Source organism: Vulpes lagopus, chromosome 13, assembly GCF_018345385.1.
Source record: "Vulpes lagopus strain Blue_001 chromosome 13, ASM1834538v1, whole genome shotgun sequence".
In the NCBI taxonomy this organism is placed as follows: domain Eukaryota; kingdom Metazoa; phylum Chordata; class Mammalia; order Carnivora; family Canidae; genus Vulpes; species Vulpes lagopus.
Genome location: NC_054836.1, coordinates 58987170 through 59011755, shown reverse-complemented (window position 1 = coordinate 59011755; position 24586 = coordinate 58987170). Strand labels below are relative to the sequence as shown.

The window sequence follows — 24586 nt, the reverse complement described above, 5'->3', positions numbered from 1 at the left end:
TTAATATTTCTCATCCTGACAACCGTGGGCAGGGTGGATTTCAGGGACAAAACACCTGCTTCAGAAAAAGCAGTGAGGAGGATTCTACGACGACCCTGGTGAGAAAAGTTGATTGGCCAGGACAGAGGCAGCGAGTAGGGATACTTGAGAAATAAAATACTTGGGACGTACTTAAGAGTTAAGTTCCAGTTAAGTTCCGTACTAGTGGTGATTGGTGGAACGCAGGTGACACGTGAGAGGAGGGAATCAGAGGTGAAGGCCGGCTTCCTACCGTAGGGAGTGACGTTGTGGTTGTTCATGCTCCTGACCAATAGAACAGGAGTCCTGCAGAGCTACTGAATGCAAGAGTAGCAGTGACTTACGAGGGAACGTACGAGCTATTTTTCTCCCTGTTGATTTGGGGCGTCTGTGTGATGCAAAGGTGATATTTAATAGGCAGTTATACATGTGCGCCTGGAGACTGGGAAGAAGCCTGAATTTTAGATGTACCTTTGGGAATCCTCAACCCCGCCTTGGGAATGGTGTTGAGGAACACAGGCATCTAAAGTATGAGCAGAGGAAAGGCGGCTATGAAGAAAACAGAGAAGGAATGGCCAGAGATGGACAAGAAGAAAGAAAGATGATGTGCTCAACCCAAAGGTCAAGGAAGTCAAGAGCTACCAGGAGGAAGGAGATACCAAGATTATCAACTGCAGAAATACCAAGTAATCAGTGTAGCTACTACAATACTATTTCACTACTGAGAAATAACTAGCAGCTTTGATGCTTTCCTCACATTAAAAAAAAATATTATGGGCCAAGAAATGCTGGCGTTAATATCCAAAAAGCCATTAAAGTGTGCAAACATTTTGAAAAGGATATTTACCTTTTGATGTAAACCTAAATGGCACATGTCTTCCTTGGATATGCAAGGTTTTCCACCAGCTTTCCTAGAAGACAGGCAAATGAGCAGATCCCAAGAGCCCAAATCACCTAATAGCAAAAGAATATTGAAAAATAAATAATTTTTATCAGATTTTTGAAGGCACCGTTCTTAGACTTAAAATTTTTATTATTTAAATCCTAAAACACAAATGATTCTGAACATATTTAAAAGTCAATATTTGAAGTAACTTAAATGCAACTTTTCTAATTTAGAAATATTTTTATATTTATTATTATATCAAGGAAAATTCACTTATCTAAAGTGATGTCATAAAACTAAAAGACTAGAGGTTAAATGCTTTAAGTCACTAACTTTGTACATTTATAAAGTCTTATTTGGAGATTGGGAGGAAAGAGGATTATAAAGTCTCTTAAGATAGAGGCTGGTTACAAAATCGAATAATGATAAGAAGTCAAAACACCAAATATTTTGTTCTGGACTTTGGTATCACCGTTACTTTTCACAAATCTTAAACATCAGATATCCCTTTATAAGATTTCTTACAAAGAAAAAGTTGTTGTCAGCAGAAAATAAAATTCAATGAAAATTTTAAAAAATAGGTTTTGTCTAAAAGGAATTTGTGGTCTAGTTACAGATAGCAAAGCTGAGGTCAAAATACGGAGTATAACATGGGCCGAAGGAAATGATATTTCAGCTATTTACCAAGGACAAAGCTCTTTGCCAATAAATCCTAGTAACTTGCCAAAATAATCTCAGAAGAGTACATTCTTGCATAATACTTGGACATTTGAAAATTAACATGTGTTATACGTTTATTTTCCCTTACTGTCTTTGATTTATTTATGTAAGTTTTTATCAACATGTCTTGCATGTAACTGGTACTTGAAAAATATTTGCTAAATGAGGGGCGCCTGGGTGGCCCAGTCGGTTAAGCGTCTGCCTTCGGCTCAGGTCATGATTTCGGGGTCCTGGGACTGGCATCGGGCTCCCTCTCGGCGGGGAGTCTGCTCTTCCCCCTCCGTCTGCCCCTCTGCTACCCTCCCCCCAGCTGCTGGTGTGTGTGTGTGTGTGTGTGTGTGTGTGTGTGTGTTCACGCTCTCTCAAATAAATAAATAAAATCTTTTAAAAAATTGTTAAATGAATGAACAACCAGCCCGTGATAGGGCGGTAAACATGTTGCTTCAGACGATATAGAAACAGGTATCTCAGCAATAACCTGCAAACACCACGTCATGTACAAAAGGATTGATATTACTTTAAAAAATTAAGCGATTTCTGTCCAGATGGCCTCTCCTGTTGATCAGTCCTAAGATAATGTCCCTGCGGTAACCATTCGTGCCAGACCTCATCAGTCATCTCTTTCATTAGGTACTAGTGGCTTCTAAAAAGCTAGGAAATAACCAAATTCTGTCTTTTTTATGGTTTCCCAAAAGAATTTCTCACTTGAACGTGTAACGCTTTCAAAGAAGGGCTTTCCAGGGGGCGGGAAGATTGATAATGAAGAGTGATCTACGACCATCAGGAATGAAATGCCACTCTGCACCCACCACGTCCTTGTCCTTCGTCGTGACAAGCTCTGTGCTCTCTGGCTGTTTGGAATTACCCTGTTCCTCGAAGAGAAACCCTCTGCCAAACAAAAGGATCCGGAGAACTGAACTCAGTTAACACGGGAGCTCCCATCCCAGGGCTTCTCTGTTTGCTTCATAGATCTCAAGAGGCTGGAATATAGCACAGTCGTCCAAGGGGACCGGAAAGATGCTGCAGGCAATTTAGGGGCGGGAGAAAGCTCTGCCTGTATTAGCCACCAGGCCTTCGGCGGGGAAGGTCTACGCGGTCTCATGCATCCTCACGTTGAAGGAGACTCCGAAGGATTTCCTAAAGCCCAGACCAAATATTCTATGATGATTCCACGACTTTATTGAAAATGTGCACCTGGCACTTTCAGCCAAAACTTTTGATATAAAGTCAAAAGGGAAAACACAGAGATGGCTGCACTTGGCATTACTGCTAGCCCAAGACACACCAGAACTCTAGAAGAAACCTCCTGACATAGCATCCTCAACCAAGTATTTTAAGAAGATAAGGATATGCAAAGAGAGGCTTTCAAATCATGGACTAGATTGTTTGGGCATTAAAAATACAGTAGCGGGGGGCACCTGGGCGGCTCCGTCAGTTAAGGTCGGCCTTGGGCTCAGGTCATGATCCGGGAGTCCTGGGTTCGAGCCCGGCTCCGGCTCCCCGCATGGACCGTCTGCCTTGGGCCCAGGGCGTGACCCCGGGGTCCTGGGATCGAGTCCCGCGTTGGGCTCCCTGCATGGAGCCTGCTTCTCCCTCTGCCTGTGTCTCTGCCTCTCTCCCTCTCTCTATCTCTCTCACTCTCTCTCTGTCTCTCAAATAATAGAATCTTTTAAAAAAGATAAAGACACAGTAGGTTTTATATTTCTTCAAGGCTGACACATGCCCCCCCCTCACTACCCAAGGCATACACACAATTTCTCAGTTTGATTACAATATATATATATCTAAGCCATAAATGTTTAAAACTGGAAGATACGTTTAAATAATGCAAAGCATTTAATTTATTAAGAATCTCCTATGAGCAGGACATTGCACTAGAATTATGAATGTAAATAGCAAAAAAAAAAAAAAAGAGAGAGAGAGAGAGAAAGTACAGTCACCGCCTTCAACCATCTGTGGGGGATCTGAACATTAAAAAGAATTTAGGATAACTTATAAAGTGCCATACAAGGTTTTGACATTCATAAGGGACACCACATACCTCTCAAAAATATTTAACAGATATTTTAAATTTAAAATTAATATCTCAAAAATACTTTGTAGCACAATAAATTTACTACCCTTAAAATCCAAGTAAAATATAGCCAAGAATCTCAAGACTGCCTCCGCAGTCTGAAAAATGCTGATTGTTTCCATTCAAAATTCCTATTGTCACCCTCACTGAGCTCTACCTCAAACTTCCAAATCTCTATTTCCTAGTTAAGTCCTGAGTAGACCTTTTCACTTTCTCTTCATTTTCATCTCCAACCTCAAAAGTCAACTCCGTACCCCAACTCCCACAGCCCCTTTTAAAAGAAAAAGCTTCATTTGTTTTATGAGTGGCACCATGTATCCAAACTTGGTTTAAAAAAATCCCAAAAGCCACACTGAAGTTTAGAAACCGGGCAGAGGGGGATCCCTGGGTGGTTCAGCAGGTGAGCATCTGCCTTCAGCCCAGGGTCCTGGGATCGAGTCCTGCATCGGGCTCCCCAGAGGGAGCCTGCTTCTCCCCCTGCCTGTGTCTCTGCCTCTCTGTGTGTCTCTCATGAATAAATAAATAAAATCTTAAAAAAAAAAAGAGAAAAGAAAAGAAAAGAAAAAAAAGAAAAGAAAAGAAAGAAAAGAAAAAAAAAGAAAAAAGAAAAGAAAAGAAAGAAAAGAAAAAGAAAAGAAAAGAAAGAAAAGAAAAGAAAAGAAAAGAAAAGAAAAGAAAAGAAAAGAAAAGAAAAGAAAAGAAAAAGAAACCGGGCAGAGAAAAAAGCACATTCACTAGCTAAGTAAATCACATTCAGAAGTCAACATTGGAGCCTTTGGGAAACAAATATGTGCCTCAGCAAAATTACAGGTTGCTGAATATCGCGGAGCTGTGGGGCCATGCTCAGGAGCTGCAAGGGAGGCGTGAGTAGGCCAAGGCCCAGGTGCACAGCAGGGACTGCAGGCTGCGCGGCCCCCTGGAGAGATCAAGCCTGCATGTGCGGTGCATTTGGCCTGCACTATTTTTATTTTGTTTTTGTTTTAAATTTTAACTATTTGCCAAAATGCGAAAGTCAGTATAATTCACACCAAGACCCAGATTCCTGCTTTCATTTGAAAACTCAGAGGCTGTGGTCATACTGAGTCCCCTGATGGGAGCTGAGGACAGCCTCCCACATTCCCTCCACCTGGCCATGTGGCCTGGCCTGGCCCCCCTGCCTGGCTCTGCCTCCCAGGGGAACCATCGGGACCCCATGTAAAACACTGGGTGTCAGTTTTGCATGAATTGCTCATTCAGCAAGATGATGGTCCACGCTTTAGCTTTCAAATGAATTAGAGTCGTTCATTAGGTAAATTGGCCTTGTTAAGAGGCCAGTAGGCAAATTGATATTTGGTCAGTTGGTCTTCAAAGGATGTCTGAACACACCCTTTGATCTTCACATCGGGCTACGCTCTCCTGCAAGGTTGAGTAAGGTCATTTCAACTCCAGAGACGTTTTATTGGCTGTTAAAGTTGGTGAGGACTGAAGTGTGGTCTCTTAGACTGGAAAAATCAGGAGTAGCCTGTGGACATCCTTTTGACTTAGGTCTTTTCTCTCCAGTTGGACTGGAAGAGTGACCCGCGTACCACTCCGAGGTGGGCCAGCTCTCATGTCTCCCCCACGGTTTCTCTTTGGACCCTTTATGACCTTCAGCCTGTCTCAGGGCTGTCACCATAGTTATAAGTTGCCTAGGACTTTTTTTTTTTTTTTTTTTTTTTTTTTTAGGCACCTGGAGCAAGCATCCTTTATGTTGGCCTTCCTTGGTGTTTCTTCTTCCCTGGACGGTTGACATTATCAGAGTGTAAGAGCTAAGAGGTCAGACTTGGATTTGGGAAAAAAAAAAAAATAACCAGGCAAAGCCACCCTTGGCCGAATTGGATGGTGGTTTCTTAGATTTTCCTGGCAGAGGGAAAAGGAGACCTTTCGCTTGTTCAGCCCAGCTCCCTACAATATTGCACCAGGATCTGAGTGCCAAAGCCACACTAATAAATAAACAATAGTACTAGTAGTAGCAGTGATGATATCAACAGTAAATCTTTCTTGAGCCCTTACAGGAAGCCAGGTACTATTCCAAGTATTTGTATTAATTCATTTATTCCACTCCATAGCCTCCTGGATATGATCATTTTCTTTTTGAAAAGCACAGTCAGTTAAATAACCTGTTCAAGATCAGCCATCTAGTTAGTGGTAGGAAGAGAATTTGAACACAGGACGTTTAGCTCCAGGGCCCGCGTTCGTGGCCGTGACATCATTATCCCTTCAGAAACCACAGAGGCAATAGAGAAATTCAGCTTTTGCTACCTCCCGTGTTTTAACTTATGCAGAACTTGCAACAACCCTATGGGGTAGACACAATTATTCTACACACTATACAAGAGAGGAACCTGAGACAAAGAGGAATTAGACAGCTTTGGTATTTTTCCAACTACTCTCCAGCACAGCCATGTCCTTTGGGGCCTCAGAGGCAAAAAGGACTGTCTGTAACAGGTACCCCGGACATTCCTAGACCCTCACCTAGTGCCCCAAAGCAGTCTTAGCTACCATTGGTAATTTAAGTAAAATGTTTATCTGTAGAAGGAGGGAGCACTCAACCGTACATATACTCAGGAACTATAAATATTAACCTGGCCTCCACCTACCTTTGAAAAGAAATCTCTAAAAGTTTCTTAGATTTTTTTTTTGATGGTTAAAATGATTTCTTTCCCTGTCACAAAGAAACCAGAGTGAGACTAACTCCCACATTGGACTTGCCAAGCCCATAAATAGAGAGGTCATAGGACATTGTTCTAGGAAAACAGGATGTGGATGTTCTGTTCTCCATCTCAAAATTACAAAAACATGAAAAACCTATATGGGCTCCTCCCCATAAACTGTGGAACAAAATTGCTGATAACACCACCCCAACGTGCCTCCTCAGTGTTGGCTCAGGGAGCAATGAAGACTCCACAGACAGGGTCCAGATTTATCAGCTCAACACACAATGGTGTAGAGTTAGTTTCTATCGTTCTCTCCTCGTCCTCAGGAAGCAAGTAACATCCTCGGTGTTAAAAATAAGAGCTATTTTTAAGGGTTTTGTTCTTGTTTTTGTTTTACTCAAGCATCTGCCCTACGGAGTGAGGGCTGTCTTCAGAATATTTCCAGTCTCTCAGAGGCAGGCTGCCATGGAAAGCAAACAATCATTTCCTGGCTCTCAGATGACCTCCCTCATTGATAAAGTTCACCGGGTCAGTAACTCAATCCAGAGAACAACAGAGAACTCTGAGATATTATCACTCACACAAATGCTGTTTATCCTCAAGGAATGACAACTTCAATTTTCTGGTGCACTATATAAAAATCTCAGAATATTAAGTCTATTCCTGCTTTATTTTTCATCATAGCATTTATCATCATCCGACAGGGTATAGGTATCTTGTCTATGTGTTTATTGCCCGCCTGCCCTGCCCATTAAATGTGAGCTCCATGAAGGCAGGGCTGTGCCTGTTTTGTCCACTCCGATATCCTCAGGGCCTACAACAGTGGCCGGGATCTCAGAATTATTTGCTATATATTTGTGAGATCCATAGTGAATGTACAACTGAAGGTGAGCAACAGATCAACAATGAAAACTCAACCAAAAGCCAGTATATTGTAAAAATTAAAAATGGAAGTAGTGAGGGAAAATATTAAAGTAGTCTTACAAGGACCGAAAGATATATTTTGGTTCTTAGTAAAAATAAGAGAGAAGTTAGCCTAAGAAAATAAAGTTAACCATTCCCAGCATTTAAGGGAATTTTTTTTTTTTTTTAAAGAAAGGAGATTCCAAGTGCTTTACTTAGTGGAAACTTTTTTGTGAACACATACATCAGATGGAAGCAGAAAAGATTTATAAAGTCTGACTTGGAAAATAAGCTTGTCCAAAGGCTTCCAAGATACATAGCTATAAAAGCCAAGCCTCATTTACTTACGCACAGTATTAGACTGTTAGATTCCATAAGGATACAAGGATGGTGATTTCCTAAAATGTATGGGGTTTTTTAGCATAAAATACTGAAGATGTTTAAATTATAAATAATGCATAATATTCCTCTATAAGACAAAATGAGAATATTTCATAGAGTCACTGTTCCATCTATATACTTTTTTTCTTCACAACTAGACTATCAAATTCCTACTGAATAACAAAGTATTATTTTCCCTGTGTCCATTCTTTATCAGAATTAGTAAATAATGTCACATTTATGAATACATGATTAACTTATTGATGACAAATTAGGTTCTATGCTTGAAAACACCGTAAGATTGTTTGGATATAAAGTAGCCATTGCAAATACCTTTTGCAAGTATCTTTTCCTAAATCTTCCAGGTTGCATGAACCAGTTCTCTTAACTATATTCTTAATATGATGGATCTACAGAACAGTAGCCCACATTTTATTCTTGACTTTTCTTTAAGGACAAACCATTCACATTCTTTTATCTAACACTGATTGTATTTTATCTAACACTGATTGTACTGTATTGTAGACACTTAGTAGATGTTTATTGGATTGAATATCGCAGAATTGAAGAGAAATCATATATATAGAATCTTTAGGTCGTCAGCGATTATACAACATGGTCACAAAATCTAATTAAATCTAGTTCCTTACCCCAAGAGTCTGGTCAGGGGTTTTTGCTTGTGATGCCTCTGGCTCCTTATCCTTTAAGAGGTGATGTTAAAAAATAAAAAAAATTAAAAAAAAAATAAAAAACCTTTGTGTTTTGCCACAGAATTCTAAGCCATATTTCCCCCCACACACACATGGTGTCCTAAGTCCACACTAGAAATCAAGCTTTCCTATCCTACACCATCTACCTTCTTTCTGCCCTATGAGAGGTAGTGAAGATCAATGAGATCGTTTTTGTGAGGAGTTTTGAGCTCCTGGAATTCTTCTGCTCTACTCATAAGCTCAAGAAACCAATATTATGCTCAAATTTTTACAAAAGTTTAAAAAGACTCAGGCTCTGAAGAAATTTTCCATTAAGAAGAACTTGAAATGAAAGAGATCAGTTTATTCCTATGAAATAAATTTAAGAAATGTTTACTTTGGAATAATCCATAGGGTTTTTTAAATGCTATTTTTGAAGATTTTCAGGGCCCTTATTTAGTCTGCTACTGAAGTGTAATCGAACGTGTATTTAAACTTTTACTACTTTTTCTTTCTTTCTTTCTTTCTTTTACTGCTTTCAAGATTGTTTTCTATCTAGGATAAAACTCTTTGGCATTTTACCAAATTTCTAAATGTCTGGAATTGTCACCAGCTTAGAAGACCTTAAAGGAAATGAACACTTCAGCAATTTTAAAAATCAAACTGCACCTAGTGCCTAGATACTGGTTTCTAGGATCATCCTCCAATAAAGGGAACCACAGGTCCTTGGAGAAATGGCTGATTCAAGAGGCTGGAATAGTAAATACACAAGATGAGCCTAGAGCATCATTGTGCCAGGAGGTACGGAAGAGCCCAAAAACCAACAGGGAAACAAACAAAAACAATGATCGAAGGACGTCCAAGGGACACAGGAGTCAATGATCCAAACTGGAACACTAAGAGCAACAGAATCAATGATATTGGATTATAACCCGAAGTATAAAATAACTACCTGCGAGTCCATGTCACCATGAACAAATGACCCGAATAAGTAGATAGACGGGGATGAAGAGACCAAGCTTGTGAGTGTAAAAATACCCAATAATTTATGTAGCTTCTCCAGACTCTTCCAAGGGCGGTGGAGCACAGCTTCCCGGTCCTGGTCCGGAGCTGAACACAGGGCATCCTGGCGAGAGTGCAGGATGGAAAGGGAGGTGAAAGGACGGCCGTGGGAGCCTGACCCTGAGCCCCCCACCCCGGGTCGGGGCTGACACCAGCAGCGCTGGGTCACCTGGAGCCTGCACAGCTCCATAGGGTGGGCCGAGCTCCACGGCCCCCCTCCTGCTCCCGCGGCCGCAGCCCCGTCTGATCGCAGGAGAAAACCCCAGGCGAATCCCAGGGGAGAGACCCCAGAGGGCCTGGCCTGTTCCCGGAGCTGCCAAGTCCCCCAACCAACAGAGAGAGTCTGAGAAACGGTCACAGGTGAGAGAAGCCTAAGGACCAGGGGGACCACCCCTAATGCGGTGTCCTGGGTGCGGCCGTGAACCGAAGAAGGACATCACGTAAGAAAACGAAGGAAATCTGAATAAAGCGAGGACTTCGGGGATGGAAAGACCAGCAAGCGCCCGGCCTCCGGGGAAGTAAGACGGTCGTTAAGTCGGTGGCCGAACCGGCCGAAAGCAGCTCACTGAGTCCTTCCCACCCAGGAGGTCGCATCGCAAACCCAATCAGCACCGCCACGCTGGAAGGCAAAGACAATTCCTCTCCATGCAAGAGGCACTGCAGGCTAATAAAAATTCTAATGGTATTTAAAATACCGAGAATTGGAAAATAGATCAAGTTCGGGTTCCCAGACCCCCTGTTACTACGTGCAGCTCCCCAGATTTGTAGCCTTTATTTACATACAACACTATTTCTCTCTAAATTCAAATCCTTTGGTGATTTTGTTTACACCCATTGCTTTAGCTATTGCCTCTTTGCCACCGACTCCCAAATCTACATTTCTCTACACTTCTCGTATTTCAGAGAGACATTTCCAGTTGCATTCTAGAACAAATGCCCTGCCCTGCCCAACGAGTGGAAATCTGAACCCATGGTCTCCTGCCGAAATCTTGTCCCTCCTTCCATTTTTCTTAGCATCAAAGGCGTGGCCACTCTCTCTCCCTCGAGCTAGAAGGTATAAGGTCATCTTCAACTTGTCTATCATTCCCACATCCCATTGATTTCCAATTCCCATCAATTTTAAGTTGGAATTTCTTAAATATTTCCCGACCTTTCCAAATCCTATCACATTCTCTAAGCCTAAGATCTCGCCATCTCTGCAAAAGTCTCCTAGGCCCTCTGCTTCTCTTTTTCCTTCTCCAACCCATTACAGCCAGAGCAATCCTCCAAAAGAACCAGATCTTGCCACTGCCAGCACAAGACAGATCAAATTCCTTAGCAAAGCCACCTGGGCCTCTTACACCTGCCCTCACCTGGGCTTCCAGTCACACTTCTCTCCAAGCAGCCCCCCACTCCCTCTTCTGCCATCTTGACCCTTTGCTGGTCCCGGAGACCCCAAGCACTTACAGACCTCTATGCGGCTCTTCCCTATGAATGCTCTTCCTCACAAAATCCGCTTGAGAGCTCACCGTTACACACCACACTCAGAATTGGCAACTTTCTTTTCTGTTCTGGGACGTTTTATTTGGCCCTCGTACTGCTTATACTGCGTCCGGTATGACGGTTAGTTATCACAGCATCCTTCCTACTCAACAACGGTCCTTGGGCCTGCAACACTGTCATCAGCTGGAAGCTTGACAGAAATGAAAAATTTCAGCCCCCAAATTCGACCTTACCAAATCAGAATTTGTCAACAACAGGATCCCCAGATGATCTACACGCACGGGTATGTTTGAGGGGCGCTCATGTCTACCTCTGCCCTATATCCTTGAAAGGTCTCACTCGCCTTTGACGTGCCCTCTACCACCGACACCAACTTTAGTGCCCTACCCATAGTTCTTGTTTAATAGCCATGTGTTGACTGTAACTTGAGTATCTGGTGTCAATTATGAAATATCCTGATGCCTGAAAATAATGTCCTACTCATAATACTTGCTATGAAGTTGGTGCTTTAAACTGAGTTCTTTTAAGGGTGGCTGGGGGGCTCAGTCAGTCAAGTGTCTGCCTTCGGCTCAGGTCACGATCTCAGGGTCCTGGGAGGGACCCCCACGTCGTGCTCCCTGCTCAGCAGCTCATCTGCTTCTCTCTCTCCTTCTGTGCTCTATCTCGCTCTTGCTCGCTCTCAGATAAATAAATTCTTTGAAAAAATAATAAAATTAGTTCTTTTATTACTTAAGTACTTGACATGAGTTTTAGACAGACATTCCTTATATCAAATTCCACATTATGGAACAGGAGGTTTCTGTGTATAATTAGCATTGTGACACTTCATTTAACCAAATATTATTCCTTCTTCCTGTTTTATTAAAAGTCATTTTGCATGACTTCTTTAAAATGCAATGAATGCAACCTAGTCATGTCTGGCTTAACATTTTATAATAAGGCACCAGGGACCGTGAGCAATCTGAGAGGGAGGAGAGAGTCATTGATTTAAAATTTATTCTAAGAATAATTCCTCACTAATTCAGCACAGATGAGAACTAAGGCTTGAGAAAATTAATTCACTAACATGAGAAAAAGAACCAACTCCCTCAATGGCTTATTACTTAATGCAACAAGTATTTTAGGATTACACATCTCCTGCTCATAATGCATTCTTTTCAATCTCTTTGGAGATTTATTTAACTCAATCATACACTTCTGTAAGATATTGATGGAGCAAGTCTTATCTTCCATTTTCAAATCAAGCAGCAGATAATCTAATGAACTTGTTCAAGGTCATTCCAAAAAGTAGTTGTAATAATAATAATAATAATAATAATACCAACATTTAGGGAATAGGATGAAGACTAAATGAGTTAATATTTGTAAAGTGCTTAGAACAGTGCCTAGTACTTGATGAGCTTTACATTAGTATTTGTTTAATGAATAAATGAGTGGAAGGTATACACATGCAGATAAATTCCAGATAAAAATCCAGATCTTGATGAACTTTCAAGAAACACAATATGTTATCTTCTGTATAGAGTGATACAAGTCTAATTTAGAAAACACAGCGAATAATCTTCTCTTTCCACTCTTTGCTACCCCTTTATGTGTCTTCAATAGGCCTTCGCCTTACCATAGAAGGAAAGATACTCATTAGTGGCTCCAATCTAAGGATAAGGAAGGACCTCATCTGTAGTGGGCCTCAGTTAAAATTCATGCACGTTATCTAGAACTGGGCTCAGCAGTTTTCTCTCATTGGTAGTGCAAGTGCATTTGCTAGACTAGGTGACGCCTTGAGCCTTGAAACTAATGGTGAAGAAATGTACATCCTCATGAGTGAGTACCAACAGGCCCCCGGTGGTAGGTGTGACCCGAGCAGCGAGGCCAGCCCCCATGGCACCCTAAAGTGGGTGCTTCAGGTAAGGAGGCACCTGGCTAATGGGTCAGCTGGGCTAGCGCCTAAGACAGGTTTCATCCATCCAGTTTTCTGAAAATTGGCCCTGCTCCTAGAAGCCAAGAGGATATTGGAAATGCCCCCTGAAGCTAATAATTCTGTTACCCATGAGATGAAGAATATTTAGGTCAGTGCGAAACTGCCAAGTACTGTTGAAGCATACCATAAAGTGACTTGGTCTTGCACATCTAACAGGTATAATTTATCCCACAGATATTAACAGAGTTCTGAAAAATCATGACCTTCCTTTTATAACATTAATTTCCCACCTCACCAGAGGCTTGGAGCACGGTTTGCTATTTTTCTCTCTTATTATTCATTATTCAAAATTCATATAGTAATCACATTCCTTTATTTTGATCGTTGTTATTTAAAATAATTTTCTTTGTTTCATTGACATTGTTAATTTTAAGATTCACGTGCATATTTTATCATGTTTTGATGCTCTTTCACTGCTATCAGATTGATTCCCACCAACAACATTGCTGGGTTAAAAAGTAGGAGTATTTTAAATTTTATGGATTTTTCCAGATTGCTTTCCAGAAGAAGACTATAACACTCCACATTTCCAAAGCAAGATCTGAGAGCTTCCACTCCCAGAATCCCTACCAGCAATAGGTGAAGGCACCTATTTCGGGTTTTGCTGATTCTGTGAGTGTAAAGTGCAATATTCTACACTTTAAATTGTCTTTCTGTAACATTTTCTGAATTTCACCATCTTTTTATTCTTTGTTTTGCCATTTGAATTTCCTTCCTATAAGCCTTTTTTTTTTGTAAGTAATCTCTACACCCAACATGGAGCTTGAATTTACAACTCTGAGATTAAGAGTTGCCTTCTCTACCAACTGAGCCAGCAGGTGCCCCTCTCTAAACTTCTTATTTACATGCTTTGTATGAAAAAGTTTTATGAATAAAAATTAAGTTTAAAAAACAGCATTTATCTCTAATTGATGTGCAAGTAAACTCCCTTTTAATTTTTTTAAAGATTTTCTCTATTCATGAGAGACCCAGAGAGAGAGGCAGAGACCCAGGCAGAGGGAGAAGCAGGCTCCCTGCGGGGACCCGGATCTGAGACTCCAGATGGGTCTCCAGGATCACGCCCTGAGCCGAAGGGAGACGTTCAACCACTGAGCCACCCAGGTGCCCCGGGAAACTTCCTGTTTAGTTAAAAGTTAAACTAATATGTCAGTTTTAACCTCATCAGATCAAAAAACACTTTAACATCTATTTCCTAAAGATTGTGAACTAGCACTGGTGATGAAAGCCAAAATAGGAACCATCCTTTTTTAAGAGAAATTCGGCAAGGAGAAGCAGTTTTAATATTTTCACCCACTCGCCAAATAATTGAGCGTTACACTCAGATCTCCAAAATGTAATATAAATGAATACTGAAGCAAAGTTGTATTGTGTAGCAATTAGTTGGAACAATTCTAAATGTCTACCAAAAGGACTTAGTTAAAATACTAGGATATTCCATATAACGAAATACTAAAAAGAATGAAGCAAAAAATTTGTTATATACTTTCCAGAAACTAGTGTGATTTTGTGGCTAGAAACTCAGGTTTGGAGAGAGACAGTTGTGGGCCAAACCGCAGCTGTACCAGTCCTGGGATGATTGCTCAGTTCCCCATCTGTGAGACAGAAATACCTACCTTACACACCCGGAGTGAGAAATCGGTAAGTTAATGCAGATAAAGTGCATATCACAGCACATTTAGTTAATAATAATCAAAATAGACCAAGTTAAAACTACCGATAGGAAAATTTATTCCAGTTTTTAAGACTACGTTGGCGTGGCGAAGCTATTATCAGAATATCAGAATATTAACATTGTGTCTGCTAAAACATGTGGGATAAGCCATTGTAGTAGGAGGCAGGGGGCAAAAGGGTAAGTAAGATGCAAGCGTGTGCTCTCATGTGTGTGTGCGTGTGTGTGGTGTGTGTGCTTGGGCCAGGCCTGGAGAGATGCCTGGGCACATGCACAACATTAGCGGTGTCACCCCTGGGTGCTGGGATCTGGATTTAATTTTTCACATTCACCTTTGTATTTGCAAATATTTAACTCAGTACCGTGCCACAAACATATGACATCTTTGTAAATGGGGCTATTTTCTAAAAATGCAGTTAGAATACACACGCATGCCGCCAAGAAAAGAAATAGTATTCTCGGAGAAAAGTGACACTTGTCTTTTCACACACTGCATAGCTTTCAAAGTACGATCCGATGTCAATTATCTGCTACACAGAAACAAAAATGTACGAAAAATGAACCTGGATCTTGATCAGTTTAAAATTCAAAATGTCTCTGATATCACTTAGAGTGCCTTAAAAATACTCAATGTGACAAGTAATAGGATTTCTTTCCATAAGACAAGAAATAAAAATCAGTCTCAGCGTGCAATAGTCACGCTGTGTAGTCATGAGTTAGAGATTTCAGGTACCCGAGAAATAAGGTCTTGCTGATAAATTTTAATATGCTATTTCTTCAAAAAAAATGGACAAATAACAAATAGAATCCTTGAGTAAACAAATCAGTGGATATGCAAACACTCATTATTCCTGATACGTTGCCTATCTGGATGAGCCTTCAGATTACCATGGAATGTGCCTGCCTTGCTGGCATTCCCAGCATTCTTACTAGGATGCAAGTACCAATTTCCAACAGAAACAATCTGCCCTATACTACAGCTGTGAATTTGGATTTCCGTGCTATACTTCCATAAAAAAACAGGTAAAGTTCTCATTCTGAAAACAACCTCACTTATAATGACAGAGTTTTGATGTTGGTGAGGTTTGGTGAGATGAGAGATTTTTTTGCATGTCGCATGGGAAATGCTTTAACCTTATCAGGTAGGTAGAATTTTGACAGCAGGAACGAAGAGGTTCAAAAATAGATCCTCATTCTATATCCCAGTGATTTTAATTTTAAAAATTTGTGCTAAGGAAAGAATCAGAAATGTAGATAAAGATCGATACACAAGAATTTATATACAAGAATTACGACGGCAAAACATTGCCAATATAAATATTTAACAATGTGGAAAAGATTAAGGAAATCATATTAAGCAAACATTAAATACATCCATATAACATGATTTTATGTAGCCATTGAAATAATGTTTACAAAAATTTTATGGCATGTGTTTCTGATAAACAGTATGCTAAAAACGCAAGCTAGAAAATTGTGTAAAATGTATAAAACGCTTATAAAGAAACATGTCCAAGTTAACTGGCTTGGGGGTAGCCTTGTCGGTAGTCTCCTCTGTTCCTTGTTGTACTCTATGTATTTTGCAATTGGAGTAGATCCTAAAGATTGTCTAGTTCAAAAATCGTCATCTTCCATAAAATGAAAGGCATCTGAAGAAATGAAGTAGTTTAGTCACAGCCTCTCACTGACAATGCCACCCACGGCGGTTTTCCTCTTTTCCCAAGGGCCATCTTGCTGCTCCTTGGGGGCCTATGGTTACCATTTGGGACAAATCATATGTCCATGTTCCTACCTCCATCCCGCTACCTTCAAGCAAGCCCAACACGTCCAAAGACAGTTTAAATGCAGCTGCTCGTTGCCGTCACTTCCAAATGGACCCCGGGCCTTGACTTCAGTAAAGAATTAACATGTACCAAGGCTTCGCTTGCTGACTTACAATCAACGGGTGAAGCATCTGCTTGAATTTAGGAGCGGGGCTTCTCACCAATGTGGAAGGCTGGCTCAGAGCCCCGGTGAGAGCCCCGGTGAGGCAAAGGGGGAACTGTTTGGCCACTACCTACTTAAGGATCAAATAGGCAATTCCAGAACTTCTTTGTGCTCCTGGAAGAAACACAGGAAAACTGTAATACAGAAGGTTCCAGCCCAGTAGTCTCAACACAGGGCCCAGGACCAGCACGTTAGCATTACCTGGGGGCTTGTTATCTCTCGACACACCTCCCCACTGTTCCTGGGTCAGATCTGCTGGGCGTCGAGTTCAGCAATCTGTGACGTTACAAGACTTCCAGACAATTCTGATGCATATTAAGTTTGAGGATCACAAGCCCAGCAAGCAGTGGGTGCTATGGCTGGTGCTTTGCTAAAACTATGCTCTGTAGACAAGCACCTGCACAGGGATTCCTTTACCTTCTGATACACACAAACTACAGTGCTGGCTATCAGAGGGCAGGGCCCCCTAAGAGTCATCTCTGCCCTTTACACCTCTTCATCACTTGTTTGGTCATCTGACAATGAGGTGGAATGCTAAGCAAGATTTTTTAAATTCCAAAAGTTCCCTGCTCTCAATGAACCATTTTGTTGCACAGAGGATGAGATTCTCGTGTGACGCTCACATTTTTCCTTAGAGAAAGAACTGGAAAGAATTACCATGATTACTATTAAAAGGTTCTTCTAAACCTGTTGGTGGATCCTTTCTTGGAAAGCAGAGCCATCCCTCTGAACCAGCTCTGAAGCAAGGTTACAGAGAAGCTTCACCAAGGGAAGCGGCTGTGTCGAGTTTTTGCTTTTTCAGGGGGTTTCCGCTCAGACCCCGCCTGCAGCACATTTCGCCTGGCTCTACCACACAGCCACTTCCTTCGCCTTAAGTAGTTTCCCCCCTACGTTTCTAAGAAGCAAATGGTGCTTGACTACGCCAAGGAAAGGTTCAGTTATTCTCCTAGGGCATTTGCAGGTTTATTTTGCAATTGCTAATTGATTTAATTGTGCACCCACGAGCTGTCTGCAGGAGACTGCCTTATGCCTTATGCCTTATGCCGAGTAGAGCGCGAATAAATAAGTAAAACGTGCCCTGCTTTATAAGAAGTTTATAACATAGGGGGCAGAGAAGACGAACACACACAAAATATAAAACGATGGAACACAAAACACACTCTAGGCCTCAGAGCGGCGTGAATCAGGCGTGATGAGGTCTCAGGTAACTTGTTGACCATCTCCACCTTGAGGGAAATCTATGGGTAGGCTTACAAATTAATCTAGATTTTAAGGAATCCTGGGCGCCAGAAACCTCAGGAGCAACGCAAATCACAAAGCTCTGGACTGTGAAGACAGGCGAGGAGCCACCAGCGGGGCCGCACATTACCCTCACCCGGGGCTCCGCAGAACACCGCGGTGCCCAGGTTCACTCCCCTTCCCCCCAGTTCTGATATAATTTTCAGGAGTGGAACCTGGGCATTGACTTTAAACCGTTAAGCTCCCCGAATAATTCGAGTGTGAGAACAAGCCTGAGAATCATGCTACCGCCGGGATGGGGAGGCGTCCGCACCTCGGCTCGGGAAGCTTCGAAGGCCGCGCCGAGACTGGCCTTCCGATGAGGGGGAATGAGAGGTCCCTGAGGACTTCTGCACCGGGCGGCGTGCGAGCCGGGCCACGTCTGTGTGATGCCGTCGAAGGCAGAGAGCAGCACCCGGGGGAGGATTCAGCTGCCACTGTGATAGCCCGAGAGGCGCCCGTGGCACCTGGGCCCAGACGCCTGCTGCCCTGGAGCGTGCTGCCCAGCCAGAGGGGCCCACCCCGAGCTTAGCCCCTTCAGCACCCTGGGGACGGTGCTTGCAGGAGGAACCTGCCCGGCCGGGCCGCACCCTGGCTGGGGCGAAGGTGACCAGCGCAGCTGGCTACACGCTGAGGCAGTGGGACACACAGATCAAAACGTCATCTCTCGGGCCCTGGAAAGTCAAGACCCTCTACAAATTCTGCCTGCAGGAGACAGAGTAGATTCAACGTGAAGCAGGTCATAGGTCTTGCCGTGAGATTTCATTGCACGTAACGTTATATTAGATACAGGGGCACCGCACAGTGATTCGACACATGCATGTATTGCAAAATGACCACCACAAAAATCTAGTTAACAGCCAACACCAGAGTCACAGATCTGCGTCTGTGTGTAGTGCGAACGGCTACATTTACTCTCTTAGCAACTTTCAAACATAAAATATGGTGTTACGAACTGCAGTGGCCATGCCGCGCAGGACAGCCCTAGAGCTTACTTCTAACTGGGACTGGGGACCTGGTGGCCACCTTCACCCATTTTGCCCACCCACCCCCCAACCCCCCACCCCTGGCTGTCCCCCAGAGATTACGGCATCTGCAGAGTAGAAAAATATCTCGAGGAAATATCAAGATAGGGGAAAAAAGGGGCTCCTGGGTGGCTCAGTGGTTGAGAGTCTGCCTTTGGCTCAGGGGAAGATGAAAAATCATAGAGGGTATCCAGAGGGAAATATTAATTAATAATGATTAACTAATTAATTCTAATTAGCTAATTAATTCTCCAGAGGGAAAGTCAAGTCTCAAAAGGAGGTGATTTAGGGAGGTTTACAATAATTAAAAAATGGAGAGTAGAAAGCAAAACTGGTACAAAAACCAAGAGGCAGTCTCAAAAATGTGGTTAGATGCTCCCAAACTCCTCCCAAATTGAGGGAAATGTCTAAAATATTTCAAGCATCTAAATCTGATAATACACCAGCATAGTAAACACACCATATCTGGAATCCCCAGACTCCCTTGTAGTTAATCCCCACACTCCGTCACTTGAAAAGTCCCATATGAAACAGCTTGTTTTTGTTTCCTGGAGTGTTTCCTTAAGCTAAATATAATATGAATATTCTTTGTTTTTACAAACGAAATCTGTCATTCGAAGCGTAGTTTAGTCTATGGCAAAACCAAAAAGAATGGCTGATTTCTGAGAGAGACGAGTAAAGCCTCTAATTCTAAAGAAATATGAAGAGAACAATGACCTGAAATAGATTCCAGTTGACCCTTGAACAATGCAGGGGTGACGGGGTGCCAACCCCTGCAGAGTAGAAAATCTGTATGTAACTTTCAACTCCCCCAAAACTTAGCTACTAATAGCCTCTGTGGACCTAAACCACGGGAGGCCAACTAACTCATATTTGGTACGTTCCGTGTATTATACACCAGACTGTTACAATAATGTAAACTAGAGAAGAGAAATATCATTAAGAAAATCATAAGGAGGAGCAAATACATTTATAGGACTGTTCTATAAGAAATCTGTGTGTAAGTGGACCCATATGGTTCCAATCTGCATTGTTTAAGGGCCAACTGTACTTATAAAAGTCAATTTGAGATGAAAACAATATAGAACATCAACCAAAGCTCTCCAATTTACCTGTACTTTAGGATCACCTGGAGATTGTAAACTTCTCTCTTTTTTTTTTAAGATTTTATTTATTTATTCATGAGAGACACACAGAGAGAGAGAGCGAGAGAGGTAGAGACCCAGGTGGAGGAAGAAGCAGGCTCCACGCAGGGAGCCTGACACGGGATTCGATCCCGGGTCCCCAGGATCACGCCCTGGGCCAAAGGCAGGCGCTAAACCGCTGGGCTACCGGGGCTGCCCGATTTTATTTTATTTTATTTTATTTTTTTAAATTTTTTTTTAAAATTTTTATTTATGATAGTCACACAGAGAGAGAGGCAGAGACACAGGCAGAGGGAGAAGCAGGCTCCATGCACGGGGAGCCCGAAGTGGGATTCAATCCCAGGTCTCCAGGACCTCGCCCTGGGCCAAAGGCAGGCGCTAAACCGCTGCGCCACCCAGGGATCCCCGGCTGCCCGATTTTAAACTTCTGATGTCCAGGCCCAAACTCTAGATCCACTCAATCAGAACATCTGGACCCAGAACCTGGGAAGCCGAGTTTAAAACTCTTCAGAGGAGATCCATGGACGGACAAGCATGAGAACCACTGAACTAAAAAGGTCAGAGGCAATCAGGGGCACCTACTGTCTGAAATGAAACATTTTAACCAACCACTGAATTTGGCTATTAATTTTGTAACTGAGGCAAAACTAGGTGACATGTAGGTTTTTGTTGTTCTACAAAAGCTACTCTATGTATCTGCCAGGGGGGAAAAGACTGTAAGATTTTTTTTCCCTTCACACAAAACCGAACAATAGTACAAGATGTTATTTGTAATGTGGTTAAAAAGAATCCGTAGTATTGAAAAAAGACGATTTGCTGTACCTTTAAAAAAAGATAAAAGTAGCAGAAAGTGCATTTAAAGAAAGAGTTCAGAGCAAGCATCTTCAAAGCTATATGAAACATTTCCCAGCTTTGGAAAATTTAAATACCCAATCTGGTTTCTATGAAACTTAAAAAGATCAAAAGATTAGAAGGAAGCTAGGCTTGAACGAGAAATGCTGGAGATTTCGGTAAACATCTGGTTACCATTTTCAATGGTAAGCACCAACCCACTTAAGGAAGCAGTTTAGCTTCTTTGGAGTAAAAATGAGACACTGGCTTTTTGTTCTCTTTGCACAGTGGAGGGTAAAGGAAACATCAGAACGGGGAGGTCACTTGAAGCTCAACTTCTATAAATAAGACAGCTTTTTTTTTTTTTCTCAAAAACTAAAGTAAATTGAACTCAGGTCTCTGTAGTATAAACAACTCAACTGAGTTAGGGTTAAATAAACATTCCTCGAGCTCTAGTGCTCCAATCGGAGAACAAATTCTGTTTGCTCGTAAATACATCAGTAATTCTATAAGCACCGAGGGGAATCACAATCAACCTGAACACACAATTACGGCAGGTCATACTACAACAAAATAGAAGGGCGCAGACCTCTAAGTTTCTTTGATTCAATTTCCTTCTACCCCCCCCACCCCCTCCGCCCCCTGGTTTGATCAATGGAAGGCACAGAAGCGCTTCTGATGTCACCCAAAACCTATTACTTGCATAATAAAAAACGTATGTCAAAGGTGTTCTGGGTGAAATACCGACAAGGCGAAACACACTGTGCCTTTTAAATGTGACCTTTACTCTTTTGTCTTCCTGCTAAATAGTCCTACAGCATATTAAACGCAGGAAGGCGGCAGGGGGGCTGGTGTGAGGCTGGAGACAGGAAGGAAAGAGAGGAAGAGGAGCTCATTAGGCTCCCGCATTTTAAAGGATCGGTAAGTAGAAGCATCTGCTATCAACATGCCTACTAGCCAAAGGGGACCACCCTCAAATGTGTCCCCAGACCAGTATTTCTGCACCCCTTGGCTCACCGGTCCTCTCTTCTGCCCTTGGATGTGACACTGAAAAGACTATAAAGGAAAGGGATTCCTAGAGTGATGAGGTTTAGGATCTCGTCTTACTTCCCCTCTGTGTGTATGAATGTTGGGGTGCCGATCTGAGAAAGACTTGGGTGGTGACTTTACCTCATTCTTCTGAATAAGAAATCAACTACCCGGAGCACCCCTGGCTTGATGCCTTTCCAGCAAAACCTCCTGTGCTCTGAGATGGGCTGTTCCCCTGCTGCGTAGCTCCGAGTGATAAAATGTTCATCCTTACACTGGTCCCGGTTATGTCTTCTGGAGTTACTACAGATAAATCTCGTACCCAAGTGTCCCGTTAAACAGTGGGGATACAAAAATATTGGCCCAACTACTTGCAGGGCCTCCCAGAAACATTCTTTGCAATTGGAACCATCTATTTTCTTGTGCCTGCTGCAGATCTGGTTTCGGCAGCAACCGTGGAAATATGCCCTCTTCAAGTATACATAAATAGGTCTCACCCAATGACAAAATATACTACGTGGCAGGGTCTCCCGGACCATATATTACTTAGACTCTACCCTAGGAGCAAGGCAAAAAAGTTCTGGAAAATATTTATTTAAGTCCCAAAATATTCCCTTTTAGGCCACTACTCCATTCATTCTATGGACTAAAACAATGATTTACTAAATAGGACCTGGATGATTTCAAAGAGAGTAATTCAACGGTGGATCTCTCTCTTTTCTGTAGAGAAGGTGTATGTTATAAAATTCCTGGGTCGTTTGATACATTTTTCCAAAGCAAGGGGTTGGAAGAACATAAATGCGAATATCTTACACTATACTAAGCAAAGAAGTAGAGAGAATAATGTAGAGGACACAAAGGAGATCTAGCTCACAAGGGGGGGCGGGGGGGTGACCCTAATGCTTTCTGTGTTCACAAGCCACAAAAGCTTACTTTTACAAATTCTTTATTGGAGAGGTTTTTTGTTGTGTTTTGTTTTGTTTGCGTGTTTTTGTTTTTGTTTTTGTTTTTGTTTTTAGGTAATGCTATGCATTTCACTGTTTTATGGAATATTAAACCCTCAGTGAATCAGTCATCACCTCTAAGCAGATACCTCACAAATCCTTTCTTCAGTTTTTGCTAAATATACCCATATGAAAACCTTATGGCACCTGAGACCAGACAGGCCTAGAACTAAACTCATCCGTCCTCCTCCAATACCACCAGACAGTAACGCTGGTAAATGAGACCAAGGAGTCTTAACAGGAAAAGAAGAGAAGAACTCTGAAAAATGGTCACAAGCACTTAAAGCCTCAACAGGTACCATCAGCCCAGATACTACTGTATTTGCAGTTTCGTTATTTTTATAGAAGAGCAAATCTGAGCACGGTAGCGTATCCATGTACCTCTAATGCCATGTAAAAATAAAAGGTTTATCAATTAAGCTTTAATGTGAATTCTCTGAGATAGTTCACTAAGGGGCTCAAACAACTGGTACACTATGTTATCTTCATTTATTCACGCATTCGACTGTATTCCATAAACACTCATAAGTATTCCCTGGGCGCCTCTAGGTAGAGGGCAGGGTTTTAAGTGGTAGGCACAACGGACATGGCCCCTGACCTCAAGGAGCTTACAGACTTGCTTTCTCTTTTTTTTTTATAATTTTTTTAATTTTTATGATAGTCACAGAGAGGGAGAGAGAGAGGCAGAGACATAGGCAGAGGGAGAAGCAGGCTCCATGCACCGGGAGCCCGACGTGGGATTCGATCCTGGGTCTCCAGGATCGCGCCCTGGGCCAAAGGCAGGCCAAACCGCTGCGCCACCCAGGGATCCCCCACGGACTTGCTTTCTTTCTTTTTTTTTTAATTTTTTTTTGTTTGTTTATGATAGAGAGAGAGAGAGAGAGAGAGAGGCAGAGACACAGGCAGAGGGAGAGAGAGAGAGGCAGAGACACAGGCAGAGGGAGAAGCAGGATCCATGCACCGGGAGCCCGACGTGGGACTCGATCCCGGGTCTCCAGGATCGCGCCCTGGGCCAAAGGCAGGCCAAACCGCTGCGCCACCCAGGGATCCCCCACGGACTTGCTTTCTTTCTTTTTTTTTTAATTTTTTTTTTGTTTGTTTATGATAGAGAGAGAGAGAGAGAGAGAGAGGCAGAGACACAGGCAGAGGGAGAGAGAGAGAGGCAGAGACACAGGCAGAGGGAGAAGCAGGATCCATGCACCGGGAGCCCGACGTGGGACTCGATCCCGGGTCTCCAGGATCGCGCCCTGGGCCAAAGGCAGGCGCCAAACCGCTGTGCCACCCAGGGATCCCCCACCGACTTGCTTTCTTAATGAGAGGTCTCTCCCAAGGGAGTGATCCAGGAGACTATGTGTTGGAATTTCAGGAGGATTTACAGCCCAGACCTTCCAATGAGAACACGTGGGTGGATAAAGACGGCCTTGAAAACACCTGTCACGTTCCTTTATCACAAAATATCCAGCAGTAGCACCTCCACGTTCTTCACACACAACCCATTTTCAGTGAACCTCCCCAGAAAGGAATCTCCATCATCCTTCTGCAGTTAGTTCTTGACGGTAGTAAGGACATTATCTCCCGTTCCTGGAGGGCCCCCAACGTGGCCTCGGTGGACGTGGCCTCGGTGGAGCAATCTTCCAGCACAATCAATTCCCAAAGAGAAAACAAGGACTTTGGGAGGTTAAGTAACTCGTGGAAGGTTATATAAGTAACCATTAAAGGTAACACTAGACCTCAACTCGGGGTTGATCTAA

The 24586-nt window shown here is 42.6% G+C and overlaps 1 protein-coding gene across 2 annotated transcripts in view; it reads right to left on the bottom strand.

The window, feature by feature from the left end:
- Positions 1-24586, bottom strand: part of CPED1 (cadherin like and PC-esterase domain containing 1) — a 263284-nt gene that overhangs the window by 207198 nt on the left and 31500 nt on the right. Inside the window, exons 1-2 of one of the 2 annotated variants that reach the window (XM_041727812.1) lie at positions 11124-11147; positions 866-972 (exon numbers count right to left, since the gene is read on the bottom strand). In XM_041727812.1, coding sequence (XP_041583746.1) covers positions 866-892 — 27 coding nt within the window. In that variant the 5' untranslated portion in view covers positions 893-972; positions 11124-11147. Of the gene's footprint in view, positions 1-865; positions 973-11123; positions 11148-24586 lie in introns of those variants that run through there. The other variant, XM_041727811.1, reaches the window with a different exon arrangement.